The sequence below is a fragment of the Rousettus aegyptiacus genome, unplaced genomic scaffold (assembly GCF_014176215.1).
Source record: "Rousettus aegyptiacus isolate mRouAeg1 unplaced genomic scaffold, mRouAeg1.p scaffold_m13_p_4, whole genome shotgun sequence".
NCBI classification, from domain to species: Eukaryota; Metazoa; Chordata; class Mammalia; order Chiroptera; family Pteropodidae; genus Rousettus; species Rousettus aegyptiacus.
In genome coordinates, this window is record NW_023416307.1 from 108,100,025 (window position 1) to 108,124,525 (window position 24,501).

Consider the following 24,501-nt stretch of genomic DNA (forward strand, 5'->3'; position numbering starts at 1 on the left):
CAACTTAGGCGAGACTGCAAAAGGATTTGAAAAGTGTCTTGAAAGAATGGGTAGACTTGGTGGGTTGGGGAAGGCTGGAAGATGATTAGTTTGGTTTTACACAAGCGGAATACAAGGTGTCTGTATGCCATCATGAAGGGATATTTAGAGGTACAAGAAGTAGGTAAGGGGAAACTGAGAGGTAACTGGTATTCAGAGAATTGCACTAGAGTTAGCAACTGTTTAAAATTTTTAAAGTTGCTCTAGAGGAATGTAGAAAAGTAATTTCTATGGAATCACTTATCTCCTAAAGATGGTGGATGGATAAATGAATAAACACATTTCTTTAGGTGGTTTTAATCCAGCTAACCTATGTGATATGTATAAGATAGTTGTAGATCCACTAGTTTAGGATTTTCTCTTTTATTATTTAGGCTAAGAACAGCTACTCTTGATTAATTCCAGAAGTGATATACTCTCCATGTGGCATAAAATAAGAATCATGAATATTTTCTGAATAAGACTAGTATGCCCCAAAGACGAATACAGATAAATTGTGAAATTGTTTGCATGGTGGTGTTTTATTCTTTACCTCTTTCTTTACCATGAACTATCAGATTGGCTGTCTTACTGACTTTAGGACCTAATTTCTTGGAGCACTATTATAACTTGGGCAGCGACATTAGGATTTGGCCTGAATTGATACAGAATTAATTTAAAAATCTGACCCAGTTTAGTGGGGAAGAAAATCTCCAGAAATGGCCCTAATTTTATGCTATAACTGCCTACCCTAAAGTTTCATAGCCAGTAGCAACTACCTAGTCATTTTGAGGCGGTCTGTGTGCTATTTAAATACTACATTGACTATAATGCTCTTCTAACCTTAATTCTTAATGTAATTATGTCGGGCCAACATTCTGAAATAGCCACTATTTTCCAAGACCACAGAACTCTTTGGAAGCAGCCAGTAATGTGGTTTACTTCAAACAGGAGAGCAATATGGATTTGAGGTGGAGATGCTGACCTAGGCAGAAAATCTTTACGCACTTTGTTATATCTGTAGTTTAAGGAAAATAAAAGAATAAGCTTTACTTTCAAATTTATTATCATCTATGCTATTAAAGTTGTTGGTAATTTAATGAACATAATGGATGCACTGAGAATTTGCTGACCAAGGGAGCAAGCTACCTTAGAACTAAAACAGAGATGAGGATATTGATTAAAGGTTTGTGAGAGTCTAAACAATGTAAGGTTATACAACTGACTTGCAGGTTGATTCCAGTTTCACTCCAAATATTTGTAAATCATGTAAGGTACATCTATGACCCTGTCCCTCTTAATAAAGTGGAAATGGGCTGGATCTGAACACTTTGTAGCCTTAGAATCAACTTGTTTTATTTAAGATTAATATTGTTTACTTTTAAATCCCAAAGACAGTACTATGATCTTCAAAACACACTGTAAACTCTAATAAGTGTTTGCTAAAATTCAGTGTGAGAATGTTAAAATAAATGTAACTATTCGATTAATGTAAATACTAATTCAATTAGCTGTTTGATTAATTTGTGTTACTGAAACATTAAACCTCAAAAAGCATGGAAATCAACTTTTGCAGGCTAAGATATATTAGAACATACACTCTGGGAGAACCTGAAGACTTGGAAAGGTTTGATAAAATGCCAACAGAACCACGTCTTGCACAGGTACACATTAGAAATAACATGGGATGGTCACAAGCTGCGAGGGGGAGCGGGTTTTAAAAATCTGTCTTCCCTTTCCACTTCCAGAGCAATTCAACAAGAAAAATGTCTAAATTTTAAGATTAAGAAACAGATACATACTCATCATGAACAATGGTGGGGCCATCCCTCGTTAAGGCCTCTTCCTTGATGACGTTGATAAGTTCAAAGGTACTGCTTATGGGGGCATCTGGGTTAGGCCATTTGGGACACTGAAAGTGCCGAACTTCCAAGACATAGTCATCCTACAACCAATATGACATGAGTTCATTTCATTCTGTCTATAATCTAATGACCAGACTTGCTTTTGAGAAAGCATGCATTATAGATAACAGAAGAATGCCAGATCGCTCAACACGCAGCCAGTAAGACGACCAGGGAGGTCTGCCTGCTGTTAAAAAATGAGCAGGTCACCATAGCAAAACAGTAGAATCCTATTTTGTTTAGGCTAAAATTTCAAGTGACAATTCTTCTTTAGAATTAAAGAAATAGGAAGGGGTTAGGAGCCCATCATTTAACTTACTAATATAAGACAGCTCCCCTTTTTCCTATCCCATAAAAAGGCAGTTATTACACATCAAAATGTTGTGTAACAAAAGTCTCACTATTATCATCTCTGCAACACCTTGCCAAGGTTTACATTTCTGACAGCAAAAAAAATTTCGAGCTTTAGAATATTGTTTTCATAATTAGGTCAACAGACCTATTTGTATGTGTGCTCAATCAGAAGAACTGGTTACATTTTGTCTATCCAGCTGGGAAAGCAAATATTTGAAGGAAGGAAAAAAAGAGAAGTGTACATATTTAAAATTAAGCCATACTCAAATACTTGGGCCTGCCTCAAGGGTGGTAAATTATTTCAGTATTACTTAGAAGGACGATCCTGGGCCAAGATATAGCTGTTTCTAAGGAACTGAGTTTTAGGTTACCTGTGTAGCTTCAAGAATAAAGTCATGGATGATAATTTGTTCTTCATTAGAGAGGCACAGTCTGTCTTTGCTGATCAGGGTGACGGTAAAGGCCTCACAGTTCATGGATTCTTCTCGACTTGGCCAATATACAAACTCATCTTCTGCCTACGGGAACCAAAAAAAAAAACCAACAAAACAAAACAAAACAAATCTGTAGTGCTTTTTTAGTGCTGTTTGTGAATTTTCTTGCAAAATGATTTATATTTGCTATACCTCTCGTCACCTTTTAAATTTGGTTCACAGAATTTTATTTCCATCTAATCATGCTGAATTCAATGATTATTGTATGCAATGAAAAACATACATAATATTTTCTAGCACTTCTCACCTATGTCACTGTAACAACCAAAATGCATCTATAGGGGATGCATCAACCCCAGCTGAGAAGTGCTCTGTGATATAATTGTCATAATGAAAAAGGAGATGGGATTTAGGTCAATTAATTTTAACCTAGTGTTCACAATTGCTTAAGCAACTAAGACATGCTAATTGCCATTTCCTATGAATTATGTTAATAACAGCTCTACAGTTGATTAGCATTTTGCAAAGGACGTTCATAAACATCATCTTTTTTTAAAATTAAGTTTATTGGGGTAACATTGGTTAATACTATTATATAATTTTCAGATGTGCATTATAATTTGACATTTGTATATTCGATTGTGTGTTTACCACCCAAGGTTCAGTTTCCTTCAGCTACCATATATTTGATCCCCTTTACCCACTTCACCCTCCCCCATACCCCTAAATTAAGATAATGTTAAGATAAACATTATCTTATTTAATTTTTACGATATACTAGTGAGATAAGAGATTTTTATTATCTGCTTTTACAAATGAGGACACCAAGGCCCAGAGACACATAAGTTGTCTAAAATCACACTACTAATAAATGGTATGGGACAGAACCTTTTTGGAAAGATGTTGTACATAAATAACCATGTGTGTTGGCTCTAAGTACAAGGTGTTCTTTAAAAGTTAGTGTGGATGTCCAGGGGATAATACAGAGAGTCTTTCGGCCTTCGAATGTTCATCTGTTTTAAGATTAAAAGTAAATACTCAGGCTTTGTACTTGAATTCTATCCCTGAAAACTATGGAGGCCTTAAAAAAGTTAACTATTGCACAGGTGGGAGACTTTATGAGAAATACAGTGACTTTGACAATAAGACTCCTACTCCCCCCTTTTCTAATCAGTTCAAATGGCAAACTACAGTTTGCCTTTAATACAGATTTCTACGGGCATTTTCCTGAAAATGCTTAGCTACTACTAGCGAAGTCAGAAATAATTCTGAATAGTGTTCAAAACAAAGGTTTTGTTTAATCTTACATTGTTGCATTAGAAATGAGCCAACAGTCCAATAAGACTTATCACCCTTTCAAGTTTCAATACAGCTTATTGCCAAGTACATTTTTATTTTTAAAGCTCAGCATAAGGGGAAACAGATTAGCAATTGGGTTTAGTCTATACAAAAGAAGTCTGTAACTGTCATGTGTTTTAATACATTTTGTCCAGGAAAATGGAAGTAGGATCATTTTAGCAGATATTAAAAACATAAGGTATGATGGACAGGGCCTTTACATATAACCAATACACATGGATTAAGCATAGGATTTAGGATTGGATAGGATCCTGAATAAATTAAACTATCTGAGCCTTAAATTCCATATCTGAAAAGTGGGAATAATAAAACTACTTACGCGTCAAAGAACTTTTATAATGATAATATGAATAGTAAATTATGCAATTGGTCTAAAGATAGCCAAAGGGTCTTCAGTTATGGTGGAAGAAAGGCAGAGAAAAACTTCTGAATACAGGGAATAATTGATCATTTTTGATGAAAGACTGAGAAAAATAAATGCTACTTAATTCAGTAGGCATTCTAGTCTTATGATTATTTTGCTTAAAAATATATATATATATATCAAAGATGCCTAACTAACAGTGCTTTCTGAGTTAGGAATCAGTGACTTCTTGGCTATTCACAGAATTGTGGTCTTGTAAAATTACAGTAGTAATAAGCAATAAAGCAAGCACAGGAATCCAGAGACATTATCTTTAGGAAGAACTGCAATAAATGAATTTGACGTTCGACCCTAGAGCTGAGAATGCAGACATGTATGATTCTAGCCTAGCATCCCTAGGTCTCAGAGAGACTGAGATCACATGTTCCATGGCAGTTCCTATATCCTGTCTGCAGAACATGTACCCACTTATTTGGTCCAGGCTCCCCCTAGACTCCTCATACAAATAAGCTTGTGGGTAGAGGCTTTTGGTGACTGTCCTCTGTTAAGTGATAATAACAAAATACTGACTCATCCAACAAATGGACGTTTTAACAACCCTAAATGCCTCCAATTTCTACATGCCAAACAGAAAAGACCCCTACTGCCAGCTAATTTGAAAATTTACACTCCGGTTTTTAGCTTCAGATTCTCAACTTTGTTGCCATTCTATCATACAGAAGCAGCCTTGGTATTCTGAAGCTGGAGCAAAATGCGACAAAGTGAAGAAGTTCCTACTGACTGGGCACACAGTCAAATGCATGTCATCAAGACTAGGGGTTCAATCACATGCTGTTCTTTCTTGATTAAAAAACTCACTAATCTGACACTCATGGAGGCAGATCCTCCTCGTGTTTTTGTTTTTGCTTCCATGTCCTTACAGTAACTTTTGAACCCAATTAATTCTGAAACTTAGAGAGCTTAAGCACATCCATTTAAGCTGATTTTTATAAACTTGCTGACCCTTCTCCAATATAGTTTAAAGACCCTCAATAGGGAAGAGAAAGAGATAGTAGGTTAGTAAAGTTCTCAAAAAACACCTTCAAGTTGGAACAAAATAGCCTTTCTTTATCTCCTTCCCAGTAATGGATCTGACTTACCTATGGCAGCCGGGCGGGGGTGGGGGGGGGGAAGTAATGATACATTATTATTATTTTTGATAGAACTTGGAGGGGGAAGGACTGGGAAACATTTCTATGATGTGGGTGGGACAAACACGGTAGAAAAAATGATTAAAAGCATGAGCTCTGAAGACAGGTGACTCGGGTTCAAATCCTGACTCCAATTATTTGTGTATGCCCTTGGACATGTTATTTCCCTCAGTTTTCCCAGCTATTAAATGAGATGATGATAGTACCATGTCGTAAAATTGTAGAGCGGACTGAATGAGTTAATCCATGTACAGTAATAAACACAGTTATATAATCAAATGTTAGCTGCTATTGTTTTTCAAAAGTAACATAGCAACTAAGAGGTTGGGTTAAGGTCATACATTAATGAGGTTAGTAGGGGATTTTTTTAAAAACCTGCTACTGCACGGCTATATACAGCACAACTGTGGAGTGATATTACCAGCATTACAGAATCAAGTAATGGAGCTGACAGGGATGGTAATTGTGAGACTGCAAAAGGAATCTGTATAGACTTAAAGATGAGAGGTCCAACTTCCCTCCCAAGCACATACAGACACGATAGCCCTGTGGCAAGGTATCAAATTTACACTTATGGCCTCAGAGGCTCATTAATATATAGCAGATGTGCTTTACTTACCAAGCTCTGGTTGTCTGGCAGCATGACAATGATCTGTGCATTATGATCCCAAATCATTCGCCAGAAATCTTTCGTAGTATGTGGCAGAGGATGCTGTGTTATAATAAATTCATTGCTCCTATAATAGCCCTTCAGTTAGGGAGATGAAAAATCCGTGATTATGAGTGTTTTATTCCAACTTTGCAGTAGTAAAATACATTCATGAAATAAGATAGCATTGTTTTGACCGTACTAAAATAATTGAAAAAGGCATTCAGTGCATTTGGCTAATTTCTAAATGTACTTCTAACATGTGTGGACAATTTTCTCTCCACATGTAATTCGCTTTTAGTTACTCATGCTGTTTTTACTTAACAGTAATTTCAACGTTTATTTACATAGTCGATGGGTGAAATTAACAATAAAATTAATTCCTTAACAAGCATTTTCCTTAATTTAGGCATTTCTGTACCCCTACTAAGATTAGGTATTTTTTGTTAGTGGTTTCAAGATACAGAGCTCTGTAATTTTGATATTACACATTGAGATATTATTTGGAAAATGAAATCAGTCACATAGGTGGTATGTGCTCTTTAGCACTTTTCAGCTTAATTGACTTTATTTATAATTAACTGTTGACTCTCACCATGATATAAGAAGCATTAATGTAATCTGTTCCTTTCATTCCAGGCAACGGCGCAAGACCCACTCGAGCACGCTCAGCTATCATATGAAAAAAAAAAAACAAAAACACCACATTTGCCTTATTGTGCACATGGAACCGATAGCACTTCCTGAGATTTACTTGGTGAGTAATCATATATCCCCCCAGTTCTCCTTGCTTTTTAAGATTTACCTATGTTTTTAACTAAGCTAAAGTGTTACTGCCTAAGGTGGAATATAAAATGGAATTTTGCTACACGTTTCCAGGACAAAGGTATTAGAGGAAGAAAATACTCCATGGGAGAGGTTTGCACAGCAGATCACTCACTAATACGCTGTGCAGAGATGACAGAGGGTTTCAGATAAATTTGACTCTGGTTTGATATTCCTACAATTATACAAGTATATTTTAGTCTGCTCTTTTGCCATCTTCTTATCTATCTCTTTCTCCCCACAAAGGGCTTAGAAGACAGTGGCTTTTCAGGAGAAAATCTCTCCAGTGATCACCCATGCCTGTGTCTTCCGCTATGTCCCAAGTTATTTATACACAGGTCACTGCCTATCAAAAGTGCTTTGATCTCGACAGCCAGAACACTTAATGACACAGTTCCCAATGTAAAGATTAATCTGGGACTTGGAAGTTGTAAAGGAGTGTTAATGCCACAGTGATAACGTCTTTACTTTATTTCAGTTAAGATATGGTTGAAGTAACGTAATGCTTGAATTTTGAGGTGAATGAAGCTAGATTTCAGGTCGCAGAGAAGCGGCAACTTGTGGCACTACCAGTCAGCCCTCCCAAGTTTGATCGAGCCGCCTTAGTCGTCCTGCACATAATCATTCTCCTTGGTAGTATCTGCATCTTTACATAATATCCAATGGGGGAAAAAAAATACCAACACACTCAACCAAGTCAAACTGATTTTAAGATCTTTCTTACATGGCACGACTGAAGAGTTTCTGTTCTTTTCTTTGTTACACTCTTTCTGAGCACTAAAGCATTCCACATATTTTGCATTACATTGCGTAACCAGCTGAAAGAGAAGCAATATTTTAGTCTTCATTCAAAGGTATAGCTGTGGACATGTTAACTAACCTTACTGTGACAATCATTCACCAACATATACATATATCAAATCATTACTTTGTACACCTCAAAATTATATAATGTTGTATGTCAATTTTATTCAAGGAAGATGGAAAAAACAACAAAACGAAAGGGTATAACTGATAGCATTTGTTTGATGACCTGGCAAAAAATACCAGTAATCAGATAACTGAGGAACAAAAACATTTTAATACCCCAAAGGACACTTTTTGTGTTTCACTAGTGGGACCTTCTCTCAATTACATTAGTCTTAGGTACTCTTGGTCTCATTTCTATCAGGTATTAGGCTTCTTGATGACAGGAATGATGTCAGTGATAGATACTTACCCAATGTGGATTTTCCTGTTGCTGTCATTGCTTTTGAATTTTTTTTTTGTGTAATTCCTTGTTGGCACATGAGCTCAGGTGGGTCTACACTAGAAAATCTGGCTTCTTGGTATTAAGGGCTAATCATGTTTCTTAAAGAATTGGCTAAGTTCTCAGTAAATTTCTGTGGATGTGAACCAACATTGTTCTAAGGCTATTAAAAATAATTAGCCCAGCAGTTTGGTTATTCTTTCTGTTTATATAAATTGGTTGACTCATTGTGTCAACCCTACATATGTGTGTGTATTTTGGCCCATCCTAATAGAACTTATGGGATCGGTCCCTCCAAATGCTTTAGTACTACTGTCAAGGGCCCTGAATGTAGTTTTCGAGTTTTTGATTCCTGTTTTTTTCCTCTACTTACCATTCTAAAGTGGTTAGTCTTTGTAAAAGAATCAATTACCTGGTTCTCAACAGAATGAACTGATTCCTTTGATATATATATTTTTAAAAATTATGTATAAACAAATATTGCAGACATAGAAAAGGCAGAATTTAAGAAATGTTGGTATTTAAGAAGTCATTTTAAACTTTAAGTTTAAAATGAGACACTATGTCCTCACTATTAGTTACTTCAAATGATTTTTAGAGTAGTTTGAATGTTATAAAAGAAGAGTTAGATATCTGACATTATGACTGAACTCAGTGAAATTAATTTACTTTTCATTTAATATCGCTTGTTATAATTGGCAGTTTCATTTCATCAGGAGAGATTCAAGAGGTTTCAGAGTCTACAGAAAATTTTATCATGAAAACTAAAGCTGCACAGATTCATCTCATTCTTTTCATCTTGACACAAATAATAATAACAAAGTGTAAAAAAATAGAATTTAAAAGGCAGAGATTAAGAGATAGGAAGCATTTAGTGACTGGAGAGACAGACAACATCTGAAAAGTTAAATCCTTTGAGATAACTCAGCTTTTCTGATCTTGATTACTTTAATAGTCCTTATAGTCTATTTTTTCACCTTTATTTCAAGTCAATTCCATATAAACCTTAACCGCCTTTAAACTTCTTTATGCCCCTATCAAAGAAAAAGAACCAACATTTAGGGAAAGTTAACTTTTTTCCAGTATTCTTTAGTAACTCTTTACTAGTTTCTAATTTATCTGCTAGAATAGCTTCATTCTTTCAAATAGCTTCATTTTTAGGACAGTATGTCAACAATAACTATTCTTAATAAGATACATTAGTTCAGATAAAAGGCAGAGGATATTTTTTGGGCTGGAACAACTGACTGAAAGCACTGTCACTGTGGTTAGGGGCTGATGTATATGTTCAGAAAAAATTGCTCAGAAGAAAATACAGCACCATACTATCTACTTGGATACCAACAATGCGTACATAGATCAAACTTTATTTTCCTTTGCATCATGTTTAAGGAGCACAAATATTAATCTATTTCAGTCTATATATTCAAATAAAAAAGACATGACCTTCAACACGAGGCATTTCTTTTTTGTTTTTCTACCAAAGAAATTTATGCAAAGCACTACCTTGAATTGCTTTTCCAGTCGTGTCTTTCCTCCTACTCCTGGTATGAGGATGCTATTAACATAGCTATGCAGTTGATTTGAAGATACTTCAGTCTCCTTTCCAAGAATGGCTTCCAACAAGGCATCATGAATGAAAATGTACTGTTCCTAAAACAGGTATAATAAATGGTTGTCACCGAGGAAGAACTGTAAAGGGCTACTCACCTCAATCCCATTTATAAAATCTACCTTTAATGAGCTCTTCCTCTAACAGGGATCAATCGGTGAATTCTTTTAAGCATTTACATCTCTGTAGTTTACCCTCAATACTTACTGGCTTATCTATCATAACTTATTTTTGCGTAGAGAATACTTAGTTCTGTATGTCATACAATGCCACAAGTTAAGTTCAATGAAGAGCTTTAGAACTTTTCTCTCATATATATTTCTCAGTCAAATGTAATGTTTAACCCCTTATAGCACTGAACACAGCCCTAGCTACAACTGTCTCTGCTACATAAGTGCTTGTGTGGGTGTTGAAAAATTCAAGTTTAAGATCCACACAGAAATTGAAAATTATAAGCAAAAGAAGAGTATCATGGCCAAGGTATCTTTTAATACAAACCCGTGAATTCCTTTGAGCCCTAAGATAATGCATCTGTCTCCTTAATATCATTCAACTTTCTGTTAAAAGAATGTGCTAGAAAAAATCATAAATTGCTCAGAAGAAAATAAAGCACCATACTATCTACTTGGATACCAACAATGCGTACATAGATCAAACTGAGAACACTGGCAGCTACTCCTTACCTCAGTCTGGACGAGGTAGTTACGCTGTGTCCTGATATGCTTCAGGAATCCCAGGACGTTAACTGTGCTTTTGTCTTTTATCTGTTGCAGCATGCTGTCTATTACAATGTAGGTGCCTGTCCTGCCCACACCAGCGCTAGAAGAAACGAAAACACTCAACTAGTACCTTTAACTTTATCATGTCATGAACAGCGGGACTGGAAAAATTATAATCTTAATCTCTAATGAACGTAGAATAACTCATTGATTAGACAGGTTGCTTCTCTTAGGTAGCATCCAAAAACTTTATTAGGGCCTTTCCCACCTCACAAGTTTTGGTGGGGAGCAAAGACTGTGTATATCATAGGAGCTACAGAAGAATGTTATAAATCTGATTTCTCAGCCTCCCTTGCAGTTCAAGCAAAGGAAGTAACTTGGTGATGCAAGGGACTGTTAGTTGTCTCCTTCGCAGCAGCCATCTCTAAACCAGACCTGTATCTGCTGAGGCATTGTATACAGTGTTTTCACTTGCTGTCTAGGCAAGCCCCTTGTTCTCCGGCTCTCCCAGTGATTCTGGGAGTGCCCATTATCCTTTCCATAAACCCTATTTCTTCCCAACTGCACCATTCTGCTCAGTATTAGAGAGTTCCTATTTAAAGGGGTGCTTTCTTTTAGTAATCCACTCATAGAATAAGAATGTCACATCTGGAAAATTTGGCTTCTTATTCACATTTTTGTTAAACAAAAATCGGAAGATCTAAGTTCCGTAGTAGTGACTAGCAAGCTTCTTTTGGCAGAATCCCTCAGCAGGACCCCATCTCGCACAACTCTGTTAATACCTAAGCTCTCTGATAGACTTTTATCTCTATCTTAGTGATTCCTAAATAGGTTAGCAAAAAATATCAAGTTCTCATGGGATTTTAAACAGAAGATGGTTCCAATTTCTGAAGGATCTTGCATAATATAAGAACAGCCCAAAGAAGCAGTTAGAAAAGGCTGTGCAGCTATGCAACATAAATCACAGAATAAGCAACATCCATTTGAATACTGAAGTGAAAAAAAAAAAGAGCCAAGAATGCAATTGCAAATGAAACACAAAAGCATTTTTAAATAACCAACGGAAATTGTTTAAAGTAGTTAAGGAGGGAAAATAGGCTTTCTTAATGCTTTTTAAAAGGTATTTTAAGTGTCTGTCCAAGCCACCCCAATCCCACATGATCTCAGAGGCTAAGCAGTGTCAGGCCGGGTTAGTATTTGGATGAGAGGCCACCTAGGAAGACCAGGCGCTGTAGGCATAAAAAATAAAAAAAAAAAAAAATCAAGGATTGTAAGGTGACAAGGTCCTTGAAATCTGTGAGGTCAACCAAGGGTTGCCTCGCCTAAAAATATAAAAAATACGGTATTTTATATAACATGTATAAGCTAAGATTCTGAAAAGAAAATCCTTTCGTACATTATTATTTAGAAGAATCCTACAGAAAAGCCATATATAAAACTCAAAATCCCTAATGAGGAAAGCTCTAAATTTGTGTTTAAGGTCAGATTTTTACATGTTAGGAGCAAACAATTGGGACTTTATTAATAAGATGATGTTATAAAAACTAGAGATTCATCTGCTAAGAGAAGATTTTGTTTTATCCTCAGAAGCAGCAGATGATTTCTTAATGTCATGGGAATATAGTTACTTTACATAATCCTAATAGGCCATATAGGTCCCAGTTTTCAATAGAAGACTCAGTTTTTAAATCAAACAAATCGGCTGGGCCACACTGGTCTAAGTTCATAAGGCTCACACCCTCTGCTCTGCCCACTTCAAATGCAGACTCTGGGAAGAAGAGAAAGACGCCAGCCCTACCTGCAGTGTACCAACACAGGGCCCATTTCTGGTGTCCGGGCTGCTGAGGACCTCCTCACAAAGGTCAGGACTGGGAGGGCGTACTCGGGGACTCCCATGTCAGGCCACTGTGTGTAGTGGTACTGGATCACCACCCTTTCATTCTGACGGCCTTTGGGATTTCCCTTCTGACCCTACGAGAAAGGTGAAAAACATGTCTTTAAGTTGAGTGTGGGCATTCTGGATAAAAATAAATGTAAGCACGTTAGGAAACAGGGCCTCCGACTGCATTCACCCTAATTACTGTTCCTGGGATAGGTTATCTCCTCTTTGTGGCCGTCTCATGCCATACGTGGAGACATTTCTAGCTATATGGGAAGACACCTTTTGGAAGATGGTTTAGGATTATACCAAGCGAGAATGTTTATATCAGTTTTTTTTTTTTTTTGGATTTAGAACCATCCAAAGCACTTAGTAATTTGCTTACAAGACCTCCGTTTCCTGACTTTTTGCCCCAGCTCCAGAAGGCATTAGTGCTTTGCTCTTATCTGACTGGGCCGTGACCCCCCTTTCTTCGATCTCTAGAGTCAAAGGCAAAAATTAGTTTGTCACTTTCAAAAAAAAAAAAAAAGTGAATTTTCCAAGTAGTTTTTCCTTTAAGTGGATGAACTTTTTACATTTTAACTATTTTGGATAAAAAAATTTCCCTAAATCAATGACTTACTATGGTTTTTTTTGTCTGATGACTCAGAGTCATTGATAAATCAACTCTGAAGCTTGTATGGTGTTTGGCCCCGAGTTACAAAGCTCTGGATAGCTTTGATTTCTTAATTCTGTTAACTCTCCTTTTCAGTTATTTACTCTCATGTCAGTGTGCGAAGCACCTAAAGTTCCTATTTGACTTCCTCCTTTGACTTAAGTTGTTTCTAAAATAAGAGTAGGTAATCTTTAAATATCTGTAGGGTTTCCATGAGTAATGGGATTTTTAAGTATAAACTGGTTATTGCTTAGCTTGAGCCAGTTCTTTCTAATATAAAAAACATAGATAATTACAATGCTACTGATTCTTATATACTTCCGGCATTCTCAGAAAAAAAATATACATAGAGAGGATGGTTAACTTTGGACCACAGATGGGCTTCAGAGTCACTGAAATTGTATATTTGAGTAAATGTGAATTTTTCTGGGGCTGGGGGAGGGGGTACAGTTTTATCACATTCTCAAAGATATCCAAGACTCAAAAATAAAAATTAAGATCCATTGCTACAAACGACTGCCACCCGTAAGTCATTGTAGAGTAACTACTTTACTTTTTCTTAATGAGCATCTATCTAGAGTCCACAGCACTGCTGCAATGATCTATGAATCTGGATGGGACAGCAGAGTTTGAATAAAAGAAACTGAGGAAACTTGAAAGCAGCATTTTCACAAGGCGTGATTCTCAGGGTGCTAACAGTTCTATAGAAAAGAGTTTTATTAGGTCACATAGGAAACACTAGGCAAAACAAAGTTAAATAGGTTTCCTAACTCTCGCACTCTGGTCACTGATTTTCATTGTACATTTCTAAGTGGGGATATGTATTATGCAGCATTCATTTCCTATACTTGTTAAGTTGCGGAATCTGATTTTTGTAAGCATTTTTCATTCCTTGGAGCACACTTCAGGAAACAAAGCTTTCAAGTTCTCAGAAAATTGAATTAAAAAGCTAAATCAACAAACAGATGCTGCCATATTTGCTAGTTACCAGAATCTATTAGAATTAAAAAGCTAAATCAATAAACAAATACTGCCATATTTACTGGTTACCAAAACCTAAGATGACAACGTTTTTTTTTTTTTTTTTAAATATCAAGCCTTCTTCATGAAGAGTTTAAAGAACTCAATCAGGCCAGTTAAATTCTATTACATGCTTTGCCAATATCTTTCACATGATACACTGATGTCAATCAAGAGTTGTAAAAAAAATGCTTTAAAATGCTTTTTCTAAAACAAAGTTGGTTATAAGAATTGGCCCTGGTTGTACAGGAATTTTCATACAAGTTTAAAAAGAGATGCCCTGGCAGCCCACCCAGTTCCCTTGTTTAATACCTTTTTCACTTTTGTATTTCTGACTGAAAAACGACGCACAGTATAGCAGGCATGAACTTTTGTGCTCTTCAGTGAAACAATAATGTTTCCATATTCCTCACTATTTTCTGTTGGCCAATACTGATCACATTTCCGCTGCAAAAAGAAAAAAATGCTGTAAATTCCAATGGCAATTTTTTCTATAACTGTACTGTTGATAATTTCAAATGACAGTGTTGAAACACAGGTAATATCACCATGTAGTCGACAGAAAAAGGAACTCACGAGCTCAACTGCTTACAGGCAGGTATAACCTCTGAAAAGGTTAATCTTGGGACAAGTTTGGGCCAAGATCACTTGAGAAATAGGACTAATACTCATGATTATCTTTCAATACATGATATACTTTAAAGAAGGCCTAGTAAAGAAACTTGTATGTTTGGCCTATGAGAAATGTGGGTAGGACATGTTATAAAGAGAGTTTAAGTGAGGCTGGGCGTCATTCACAGTTGTAAGTAACTGTGAGAATCTTCATGTTACAGCTTGGGTCACCAAAGACAAAACAGAAACTCCACAGTCAAAGTGAAGCTATAGTGATTCTGAGCAATGAACTGAGAACTTAGCCTTTATTCTTACCTAAATTAGCATCATCTATTATCAGTTCATTATCTAATAATTTCTAAAATATTATGTTTAAAAAGATTCTCTTGATGATGGTAATGGTGTTTAAACAGTCTATTTACTTCCCCCAATCTGAACTATTATTCGTAGTTCTGCGACTACACTACATTTCTGCTAACTTCCCTGCTTCTTTCTATCTCCTACACATGGAATGACCTTCCTTCTCTACTCAGCCTGTGTAACTCCTCTTAACTCGTTCAAATCTCACCTCAAATATTAGTTTCTTTATAAAATATCTGCCCTAGAAGATACATTCTTCCATTTTCAGCATTCCCCTAATACCCTATTCATCTCCATCATCATATGTAATCCACTCTTGTAAGTGTATAGATCTCTTTTCCACCAGACCAAAGGCAGGGTAAGGATAGAGAGGACACTTCATTTCTGTAACTCTTTATACCTGGTCAAGTTCCTATCGTATAGCAGGTACTCCATACATATTTTTTAAAACTTTTTTTTAAATTAAAATTATTGGGGTCACATTGGTTAATACCGTAAATATTTTTTGAACAAGGCTACATAATTCAGATATTAAGCCAATAAGTTCTTACTCTTCCTTTTTCCACAAGGTTTGTAATCATGATAATGATTCCAGTGTTTTGCTCCCAAATCATCCTCCAGAAATCTTCAAATGTAGACTTTAAAGGTCCCTGGGTGGCGATATAGGCTTTTGCTTTGTTGTAACCCTTCAAAGATGACACAACACAAAGATGAATGCAGTATCACAGACCAGTTAATAATTCAAGTGCCATCCATATTGAATAGGCTGTGTTTTTAGTGGAAGCTCTGTGTAGCATTAGAATACACACAACAATTTCTGCAGCACTCTTCAATGATTAGAAACAGGTTTATAAAAACAATTTTGACTTACATCAACATAGTTTGCATTAATGTAGTCACTGTGCTTAGAGTCTTTTCCTGGTAAAGGTCTTAACTTCACCCTACTGTGATCATCTATAGAGGATAAGAAAAAAAGCAAAACCAAAATATATAATTATTAAAAAAAAAATAGCAGCAATCTAAAGCACAAAACAAGGAAAACAGGTAATGTGGCATCTCCCAGAGTGTTCCTGAGAAATCTTTGGCAGAACAACAACTAAAAATGAAAAGATATAGCATTTGAGCCCATCTCAAAAACATAGGGACACTTCTACCTCATGCTCTGATCTGTGAGTGCCCAAAAAATGCAAACTGAGGTCCCTGTTACTTCATGTAAAACAACTGCAAGCTGTGACCCTCCAAATCTTCCTCGCCCTGTATTTTAAAACCAATTTTTAAGGCTTTTGATTACCCATGACCCCCTCCTCTCTCTGTTCATACAAATATAAAAAAGTGATTGTTATATCAAGTCCACAACATCCATTTTCAAGAGATTCATTCAGTTGGCCTCAAATTGTCACCCCGACAGGACCTAAGTAATTGAAGGAACTAGAGCTGCTTCTAAGAGTAACGTCACTGTAGGAATCTGAAGTCAGTGATCAGATTTTAGGATCCACTAAACTTTAGCTATGAACAAAAGTGGGGCAATGTTCTGAGCCTCTAGTTGCCCAATAGAGTGAGCCTGTATTTTTAGGCTAACAAAAGAAGCTGAGGTCATAATTTTTCTCCTATCTAGAAAAGGGCAAAAGCCAATTTACATTCTTCTTACAGCCATGATCATAAAAGGCTAGTTCAAAAAGAAGTCCAGGGAGTGGATTTCCCTGGACATGAATGGCAACAACAGACTGTATCAAGCACTTTGAAAGTCCTCTATGTTCTTGGAACTGCGAATTGCTTTTGTCGTTCTGACAAACTCTCAGACTGTAGTTGATATGAACAGGGCTGCTTGATATAAATGGGCCCCAAATGAAAAATTTCTCCTAAGGCATCTAGGTACAAACTGCTCTACCTTAGTAGCATTATATTGTATGCTGTTATTTCCCAGACTGACAAATAAAAACACATTCGAAGTTGCAAAATTCATATTTAATTAATATGGTAACATAATGGCTAAATAGATCAATATAGGAGGTGGCATGGGGGCACCCAGGTTTACCTTGAAAGTCACACTGGCTCTGAGACAAAAGGCTTTTGTTACATTGCTTTTCTGGCTAATTTATGGACTAATTTTAATTGATTCAAGACATTTCCATGCTACCCTTTGCTATATATATAAAGGCATTAATATAGTGGTAGACCAAGGTGACAAGTATGATATGCCCAGAATCTGACCAAGTGGCCAAGAGAACACCAAAACCCAACTCTGAACTTACGAAAATAAAACATGTAATTTGAATTTGTGAAAGTAAAACCATAAATGAACTTGTGAAAGTATAACCATATGTAACCAGAGATGGTAGTTTTCTGGCAAAACACCATCATCCTTGGTCACATCACACAGAAGTTTCTTTGATTTCTTCTCTCTTCCTTGCCACATATGTTTAGCCAAGGGAGTGAGGTAACTAGAATTAAAGGTTGCTATGGTGGAGAGAATGATGCACATCACACATGTGTATATATCTCTGCCTCACTTATCCTGTCAGAAATGAGCTATATTGATGGACAAATTGTCACGATCTTAGCAAACTGACCCTTTACTGGATTGGCCAACAATTACTGCCAGAGTCAATTCATTCAAAGACTTGGAGAGAAAAGAAAGTTTGACTCTTCTTCCTTGTTCTTTTACCCTCTCGTTCTTTCAGGTAATGCAACAAATACTCTTATTCGAAAATGATGTGTAGTGTTTTTAAAACTATCTGAAGAAGTAAAACTGTATTCATAGATGACATGATCTTGTTTTTAGAAATTCTAAGGAATCTACGAAAATAATTAGAATAAATGAGTTCAGCCAAGGTCGTAAGATACAAGATCAATATACAAAAAAACCCGATTATATTTCCATACATTAGCAATGAACATTCTGAACATAAAAGTAGACAATTCCACTTATAATAGCATTAAAAAGAATGAAATACTTAGAAATAAATTTAACAAAATTGCAGCACATGTAAAATGCAGACTATAAAACACTGTTGAAAGAAATAAATGACCTAAATAAATGGAAAGACATTCCATCCTCATGAATTAGAAGACTTAATATTGTTAAGATGGCAATGCTCCCCAAATTAATCAAGATTGAATGCAATCTGTATCAAAATTCCAGCTACATTTTTTACGGTAATAAACAAGTTGATTCTAAAATTCATATGGAAATACAAGAGACCCAGGTTAGCCCAAAAAAATCTTGAAAAAGAAGAACAAAGAAGGAGGACTCATGGTTCCAATTTCAAGACATATAACAAAGCTATAGTCAGTAATCAAGACAGTGTAGTACTGACATAAGCATAGACATTAATGGAGTAGAATATAGAGTCTGAAAATAAACTCTTATAGTTATGGTCAGTTAATTTTCAGTAAGGGTGCTAAGACAATTTGATTGGGAAAGAAGAGTCTTTTCAACAAATGGTACGGGGAGAACTGGATATCAGCATTCTAAGAATGAAGTTGACCTCTACCTCATACCAAATAAAAAATTAACTCAAAATGGATCAAAGACTTACATGTAAAAACTAAGACCATAAAATTCTTTGACAAAAATATAGGTATAAATATTCGTGACATTGGATTAGTCACTAGTTTCTTAGATATGACACCAAAAACACTGGCAACAAAAGACAAAAACTGGATTTCACCAAAATTTAAATACTATGTGCTTCAAAAGACACCATCAAGAAAGTGAAAATGAAAGGTACAGAATGAGAGAAAATATCTGCAAACTATCTATCTGATAAGGGATTTGTACTCAATAAAGAACTCTTACAACTAAAAAATAAGACAAGTAACCCAATTAAAAAATGGGCAGAGAATCTGGATAGTCCCCAAAAAAGATATACAAATGGTAAGTACATGAAAAGATGTATAACATCAGTAATCACTAAAGAAATGCAAATGAAAACCACAATGAGAAACTACTTCACAGCCATTAGGATGGCTCTTATGGGGAAAAAAAAAAAGGTAACAAGTGTTGAAAAGGATACGGAGACATTGGTACCCTCATATATTGCTGATGGGAATGTAAAATGGTGTAGCCACTTTGGAAGTTTGGCAGTTCTTCAAAATGTTAAACATAAACTTACCATATGACCTAGCTATTCCATTTCTAAGTATAATCCGAAGAGAATTTGAAATATATGTCTACACAAAACCATCTATACAAAGGTTGATAGCAGCATTATTTATAATTAAAAAGTTGAAACAACTTAAATGTCCATCAAATGATAAATGAACAGACAAAATGTGCTATTATCCATACCACAGAATATTATTAAGCCATAAAAAAGAATTAAGTACTGATATAAGCTACAACATGGATAAATCTTGAAAACATCATGCTCAGTAGAAGTCAGAAGAAAAAAGCCAAATATTGCATGATTCCATTTATATAAAATGTCAGAATAGGCAAATATATAGAAATAGAATATAGATCAGTGGTTTCTAGACACTGGGAAAAGGGAGGGGTGGGGAATGACTGCCAATGAGTAAAGGGGTTTCTTGTTGGGGTGCTGAGAATGTTCTAAAATCAGATAGTGGTGATGGTTGTACAATTGTGACTATACTAAAAACCACTGAGATTTACTTTAAATTTAAATTCAGATTTAAATTAACTTTAAATGGGTGAATTGTATATGGTATATAAATTATATCTCATCAAAGTATTAAAAACTACAGTAGCGTTCAAATTTAAGTGGTCCAATTTAAATGCACTATTACATAAAATTCTATGTAATATGTTCCTCATCACTGTGTATGTTAACCATAAACATCTGTGCCCCTGCCCTTACTACCAAAGAATATATTATCTGTCAGTGTCCAAGAGAAGTGGAATTCTAGCCACAGAAGTAGCCTGTTCCTAGGATATTCCTTGAAGCTTTGTAAGAATACTTATTTGAGTTTTGAACCTCTAGGATGCTCTTGATCCTGGAAATATGCTGGATAGGACTAAGCATGTGGGCCATAGGACTGGAAGCTCATCATTTAAGGTAGTCCCCAAACTTTTTGGCACCAAGGACGGGCGCTACTATGAGAATCTAATGCCTAATGATCTGAGGTTGAGCTGAGGTGGTGATGCTAGCACTGGGAAGCGGCTGCCGCTCACCTGCTTTGCAGCCCGGTTCCTAACAGGCCACTGACAGGTATCAGTCTGTAGCCCAGGGGTTGGGAACCTCTGATTTAAGATATAGACCAATTACCTAGTCTTAGAAAAATGGCTTTGAAATTCAGCTTACTTGATTAAAGTCTCAGAATTTCTATTTGTAGTAAAAAACTTGGCTACCATTGGTTGAAAACAATGTCGAGATAGACACATGACATTAAAATTTTGGTTCCCAGCACTGGCTACAGAATCAATTCATGTGAAAACTGAAGCTCAGAACACTTTCTTTCAATCATCTTATTATTAAGCTTCACGAAAGAAATCTGACAGCTGAATGAAAGACTAAGGGGGTGGAAAATGTCCCCACTTTTTCCTACACACTGTTGAAGATGGGCTAATGAGAGGTTAACTTCCAAGTGTTTTTCTTTCTTGCCATTCTGATTCTGATTCCTTGGCTTTCAGCTTATACCCAGCATGAAGATTTAATTTCCTCGCAGCTGAAGATAGTTTAAAGCTTATTACTCACATGCTAAAATGTTGATGTATCTGTTTTTGTGCTTGTTATCTGGATGATTAGAATGTTCCGCAGTGATGTTCATATCAGCTGTACAGCGTTGGACTTCCTAGTGAAAATAGCAAGATTTCAAAGATTTTAGACACATTTTAGATGTAGAACAAGGTCACAGAAAGTAAGGATTTACACCCAGCAGCATAATGTGTTTACTCACCCCCAAGCCACTGCCAGGGTTACCTCCCCAAACTCAACTCCAGAAATAATTACTACTGACATACTCATAACAAAGAATAAAGGATGTGAACAAGATAAAAAGATTTGATTCTTTACTAATTCATCAGTCACCTACTTTATTATAGATTTTGACCTAGGCGTGGGGATTACAAAATAGTATCTCTCTTTGAATGTCACAGTCTGATGAGTGAGAAAACATGCAAAAAGATAATGACAGTCAAGTGTGATTAACAGAAAAGAGGCCTGAAGAAACTACAATTGGAGCATAGGGGAAGGCTTTAGATAGGAAGTAATTCATGAGTCCTAGAGGATGAGTAAGAATTTTCTTCTCTGCCATGATTTGTTATATGGTTACAGGTCATATAGCCTCGGTTTATAACTATTAGGCTGCAAATTGACTATAAAGACTCAGTCTTGAAATGACACTAACATATAGCCAATCAATTGTCATATCTGGCTCAAATATATGTCTCTGATGAATTATTTGTGAACTAATTTTATTTAAATTACCTTTCTTTAGAAAACCAGCAGTGGAGGAAGCAACATTCTTTGGCTACCTTTTCTATGGATATAAATAAACATCAACCCTTATCCTAAAACAGGGTTGCTGAAAAGTCAAAATTTTCCACACTGTATGCTTCAAACCCAAGAAAGTACTAGAAATAACCAAATAAGGGAAGTCATTAGCAGTGCACAGCTGCTTGCAAAGAGCAGGAACAAAGTGACACAAAATTATCAGGAGAAATGTTTTACACGTAGCAGATGTAACAGAGTTTAGGGCACGCAGACTTTTTTCCGCAAAGGAGCTGCATAGCAATTATGGATGTTTTCCACAGCATTTACATTAGGCATAATGAAAACAAGGAACTGGTTGTCTTGTATGTTCACAGACTACTTTCCAGTAAGGAATCTCTCTCTTCTCTCCAAGGAGGAACTCACTTTAATCAAAGAATTCAAGGTATAAAAACAAGGGGTGCTATCTTGGCAAAGAAACCATATTTGTGGACTCCTGATTCTTGGGTGCTATATATTGAATTTTTCATAATTGTGGCCCTTCTCAATTGTCTATTTAAAAAAGAAAAAAAAAAAAAAGGCCCCACAGGATTAACATACCTCTCTGGGGTAAGGGCATTTCATGACAATTCTAACCTGATATTTTCTATTCTACAATAGTTTATGACCCATGGTTTGGCAAATGTTGGTTTAAAGAGGCCTAACGCTGCCTTTGGCTCTTGTCTCTAAAACGAGGTAAAGTATTGGGCATAATGTAATGAGGCTGATATCTTAACGTGTACAAGGAATTAAGCAATGCCAGCCATATTCAGAATATGTGGGGAACTGGTCTTTTAAAATTGCTTTCAAAGCCTGAGGTATCCTTTTTTAAATAGTATCAGGGGCAGAAAACCTTTGAAAATGGATTTGTATTCCAGAAGACAGTAATTCTATCTATACACAAATCCCTGAAATAAGATGACCTCCATTTGCTTCTGGGTTTTGAAGGTTATACTTTTGGCACGCACTTCTTCCGGGCTGAGTTGCTATGATATCTTGTGCTGAGAGATTTTAGCTTTTAGTACTTTCATTTGAGAATCGCTTTGTTTATTGATGTTTTTTTCCCCATTGTGTAAATCTGACCACCCTAGCTATGGACCGAAGTTGAGCCTCTATTATGATATAATGCAATTGACCAAGACTGCTTGGGAGCAGCTGTCTGCACTGTTTAAAGCAGTCATTCAATATGGCCAATCAAAATCTTTATCTAAAACCCTTGGTCTAATCTGCTGCCTCTATTTCACTTTTCCAATTATGTGAATGACAGAATACATAGAATAGTCATAAATAATGCTAAATCTGATTTTATTAGAACCCAAGGGGTTTGCCTAAGGCCTTCTGATTTTGTCTTGTTGATAATGTCATCTGTAATTCCTTGCAGTACTGTTTGGCTCATTAAGATGCTGATAATATCATCTGATCCTAGAGTGCCTTTTCTCCATAAGAACTGGCATTTCAAAGTTAACGTGATTTTAATAGGTGTTAAAACCTTTTGAAGTGACACTGGCCGATGGAGTATGTATAGTAAAGTTACCTATTACTCAGCACTCTGACAAATAGTTTAAGATTTAAGCTGATTTGTATTTTACTGTCCATATAACAAAGCTTGAATTCTCAAAATGAATATTCTGAGTATTAAAAGGCACAAAACCACAGAAGACAGCCAGTGAAAACAAGAGATTTACAATGAAGTAAAACAAAAAATGAACAAAACCACTGAAGTTGATATACTCAGAATTCTTGGGAGATGAAATAGGCTAAATCATTTCCTTCTGTGGGAATGTGGAGACCTACTGTTCTACCATTCTGTGGCTCAATCTGAAAAAAGTAATTGAACAAAAACACATCTAGAAATCTTTCAGATAATTCAGCTTCACAAAGCAAGCTGAAAAGCAAATATTTTGGACTTGGTGACTAAATGTTAGAATGAATATGTATAATATTCTTAGTGTCTGAGTCCAGACAGCCTGTAATTGTGTTAAGTGGACTATTCTACAGAAGACTGATGAATTTAGGTCATGCTTATAGCCCAGTGCCTGCAGTGTTGAACACAGCACAGGCCCTCACCGGGTACCGGTTATCCTGCATCTTCCTGTCTCTAGTCTTCTCTGCTCAGGCCACAAACTGCTGCAACACTGATTTTCTTCAAATGCTGCTTTGACTTTATTCTCTTACTCAGAAACCCCTGGATAGATTCCAGATTCCTTAGTCAGGCTTTCAAGTTTCCATCCCATCTTTCACCAACTCCCTTCCAAACCCTAGACAGTTTTAACTCTGTGTCCTTTGAAAAGACCACATGGTTTCCTGCTCGTTGCTTCATTGCCATTTACCTTGCTAAGAATGCCCGTGCTCTCCCCTATCCAAATCCAGATGTCTTTATTGAAAATCACTGCCTTACAGATCCAGAAAACCAACCCCTCTTTCGGTATACATTATAGTGCTTATCATCATGGAGCACAGGGGTATGTGGCCTGTTAGGAACCGGGCCACACAGCAGGAGGTGAGCGGCAGGTCAGCAAGTGAAGCTTTGTCTATATTTGCAGTTGCTCCCCAGTGCTAGCATCACCACTTCAGCTCCATCTCAGATTCTCAGGCATTAGATTCTCATAGGAGCACTGGTTCTTGGTGTCAGAAAGCTTGGAGATCACTGCTATAGCAGGTCTATAATTTTTTTCTACACAATTTGTGAAATCTGGCTCTCACTTTTTTCTTACTCTTCATAAGTACCTCAACTTAACCAACCATGAAGACAACCATGTCTTCATAATAAGGCTTTAAAAATGGTTTTCTTCAAGACATTTATGACCCAAATTGGCATTTTGTCACCAAGGCTCAGGAAACTTTACAGGGTCATTTTCTGCCATCTT

At 36.2% G+C, this 24,501-nt stretch overlaps 1 protein-coding gene across 4 annotated transcripts in view; it reads right to left on the reverse strand.

The window, feature by feature from the left end:
• The window catches only part of PTPRG (protein tyrosine phosphatase receptor type G), a 630,255-nt gene that overhangs the window by 13,089 nt on the left and 592,665 nt on the right, over positions 1–24,501 (reverse strand). For 3 of the 4 annotated variants that reach the window (XM_036220040.1, XM_036220041.1, XM_016150164.2), the window contains 12 exons: positions 20,861–20,957; positions 16,075–16,157; positions 15,755–15,889; positions 14,544–14,678; positions 12,476–12,648; positions 10,642–10,777; positions 9,853–9,999; positions 7,822–7,915; positions 6,868–6,944; positions 6,243–6,371; positions 2,648–2,794; positions 1,821–1,963 (listed from right to left, as the gene is read on the reverse strand). In XM_036220040.1, the coding sequence (XP_036075933.1) occupies positions 1,821–1,963; positions 2,648–2,794; positions 6,243–6,371; positions 6,868–6,944; positions 7,822–7,915; positions 9,853–9,999; positions 10,642–10,777; positions 12,476–12,648; positions 14,544–14,678; positions 15,755–15,889; positions 16,075–16,157; positions 20,861–20,957 (1,496 nt within the window). Of the gene's footprint in view, positions 1–1,786; positions 1,964–2,647; positions 2,795–6,242; positions 6,372–6,867; positions 6,945–7,821; positions 7,916–9,852; positions 10,000–10,641; positions 10,778–12,475; positions 12,649–14,543; positions 14,679–15,754; positions 15,890–16,074; positions 16,158–20,860; positions 20,958–24,501 lie in introns of those variants that run through there. The other variant, XM_036220042.1, reaches the window with a different exon arrangement.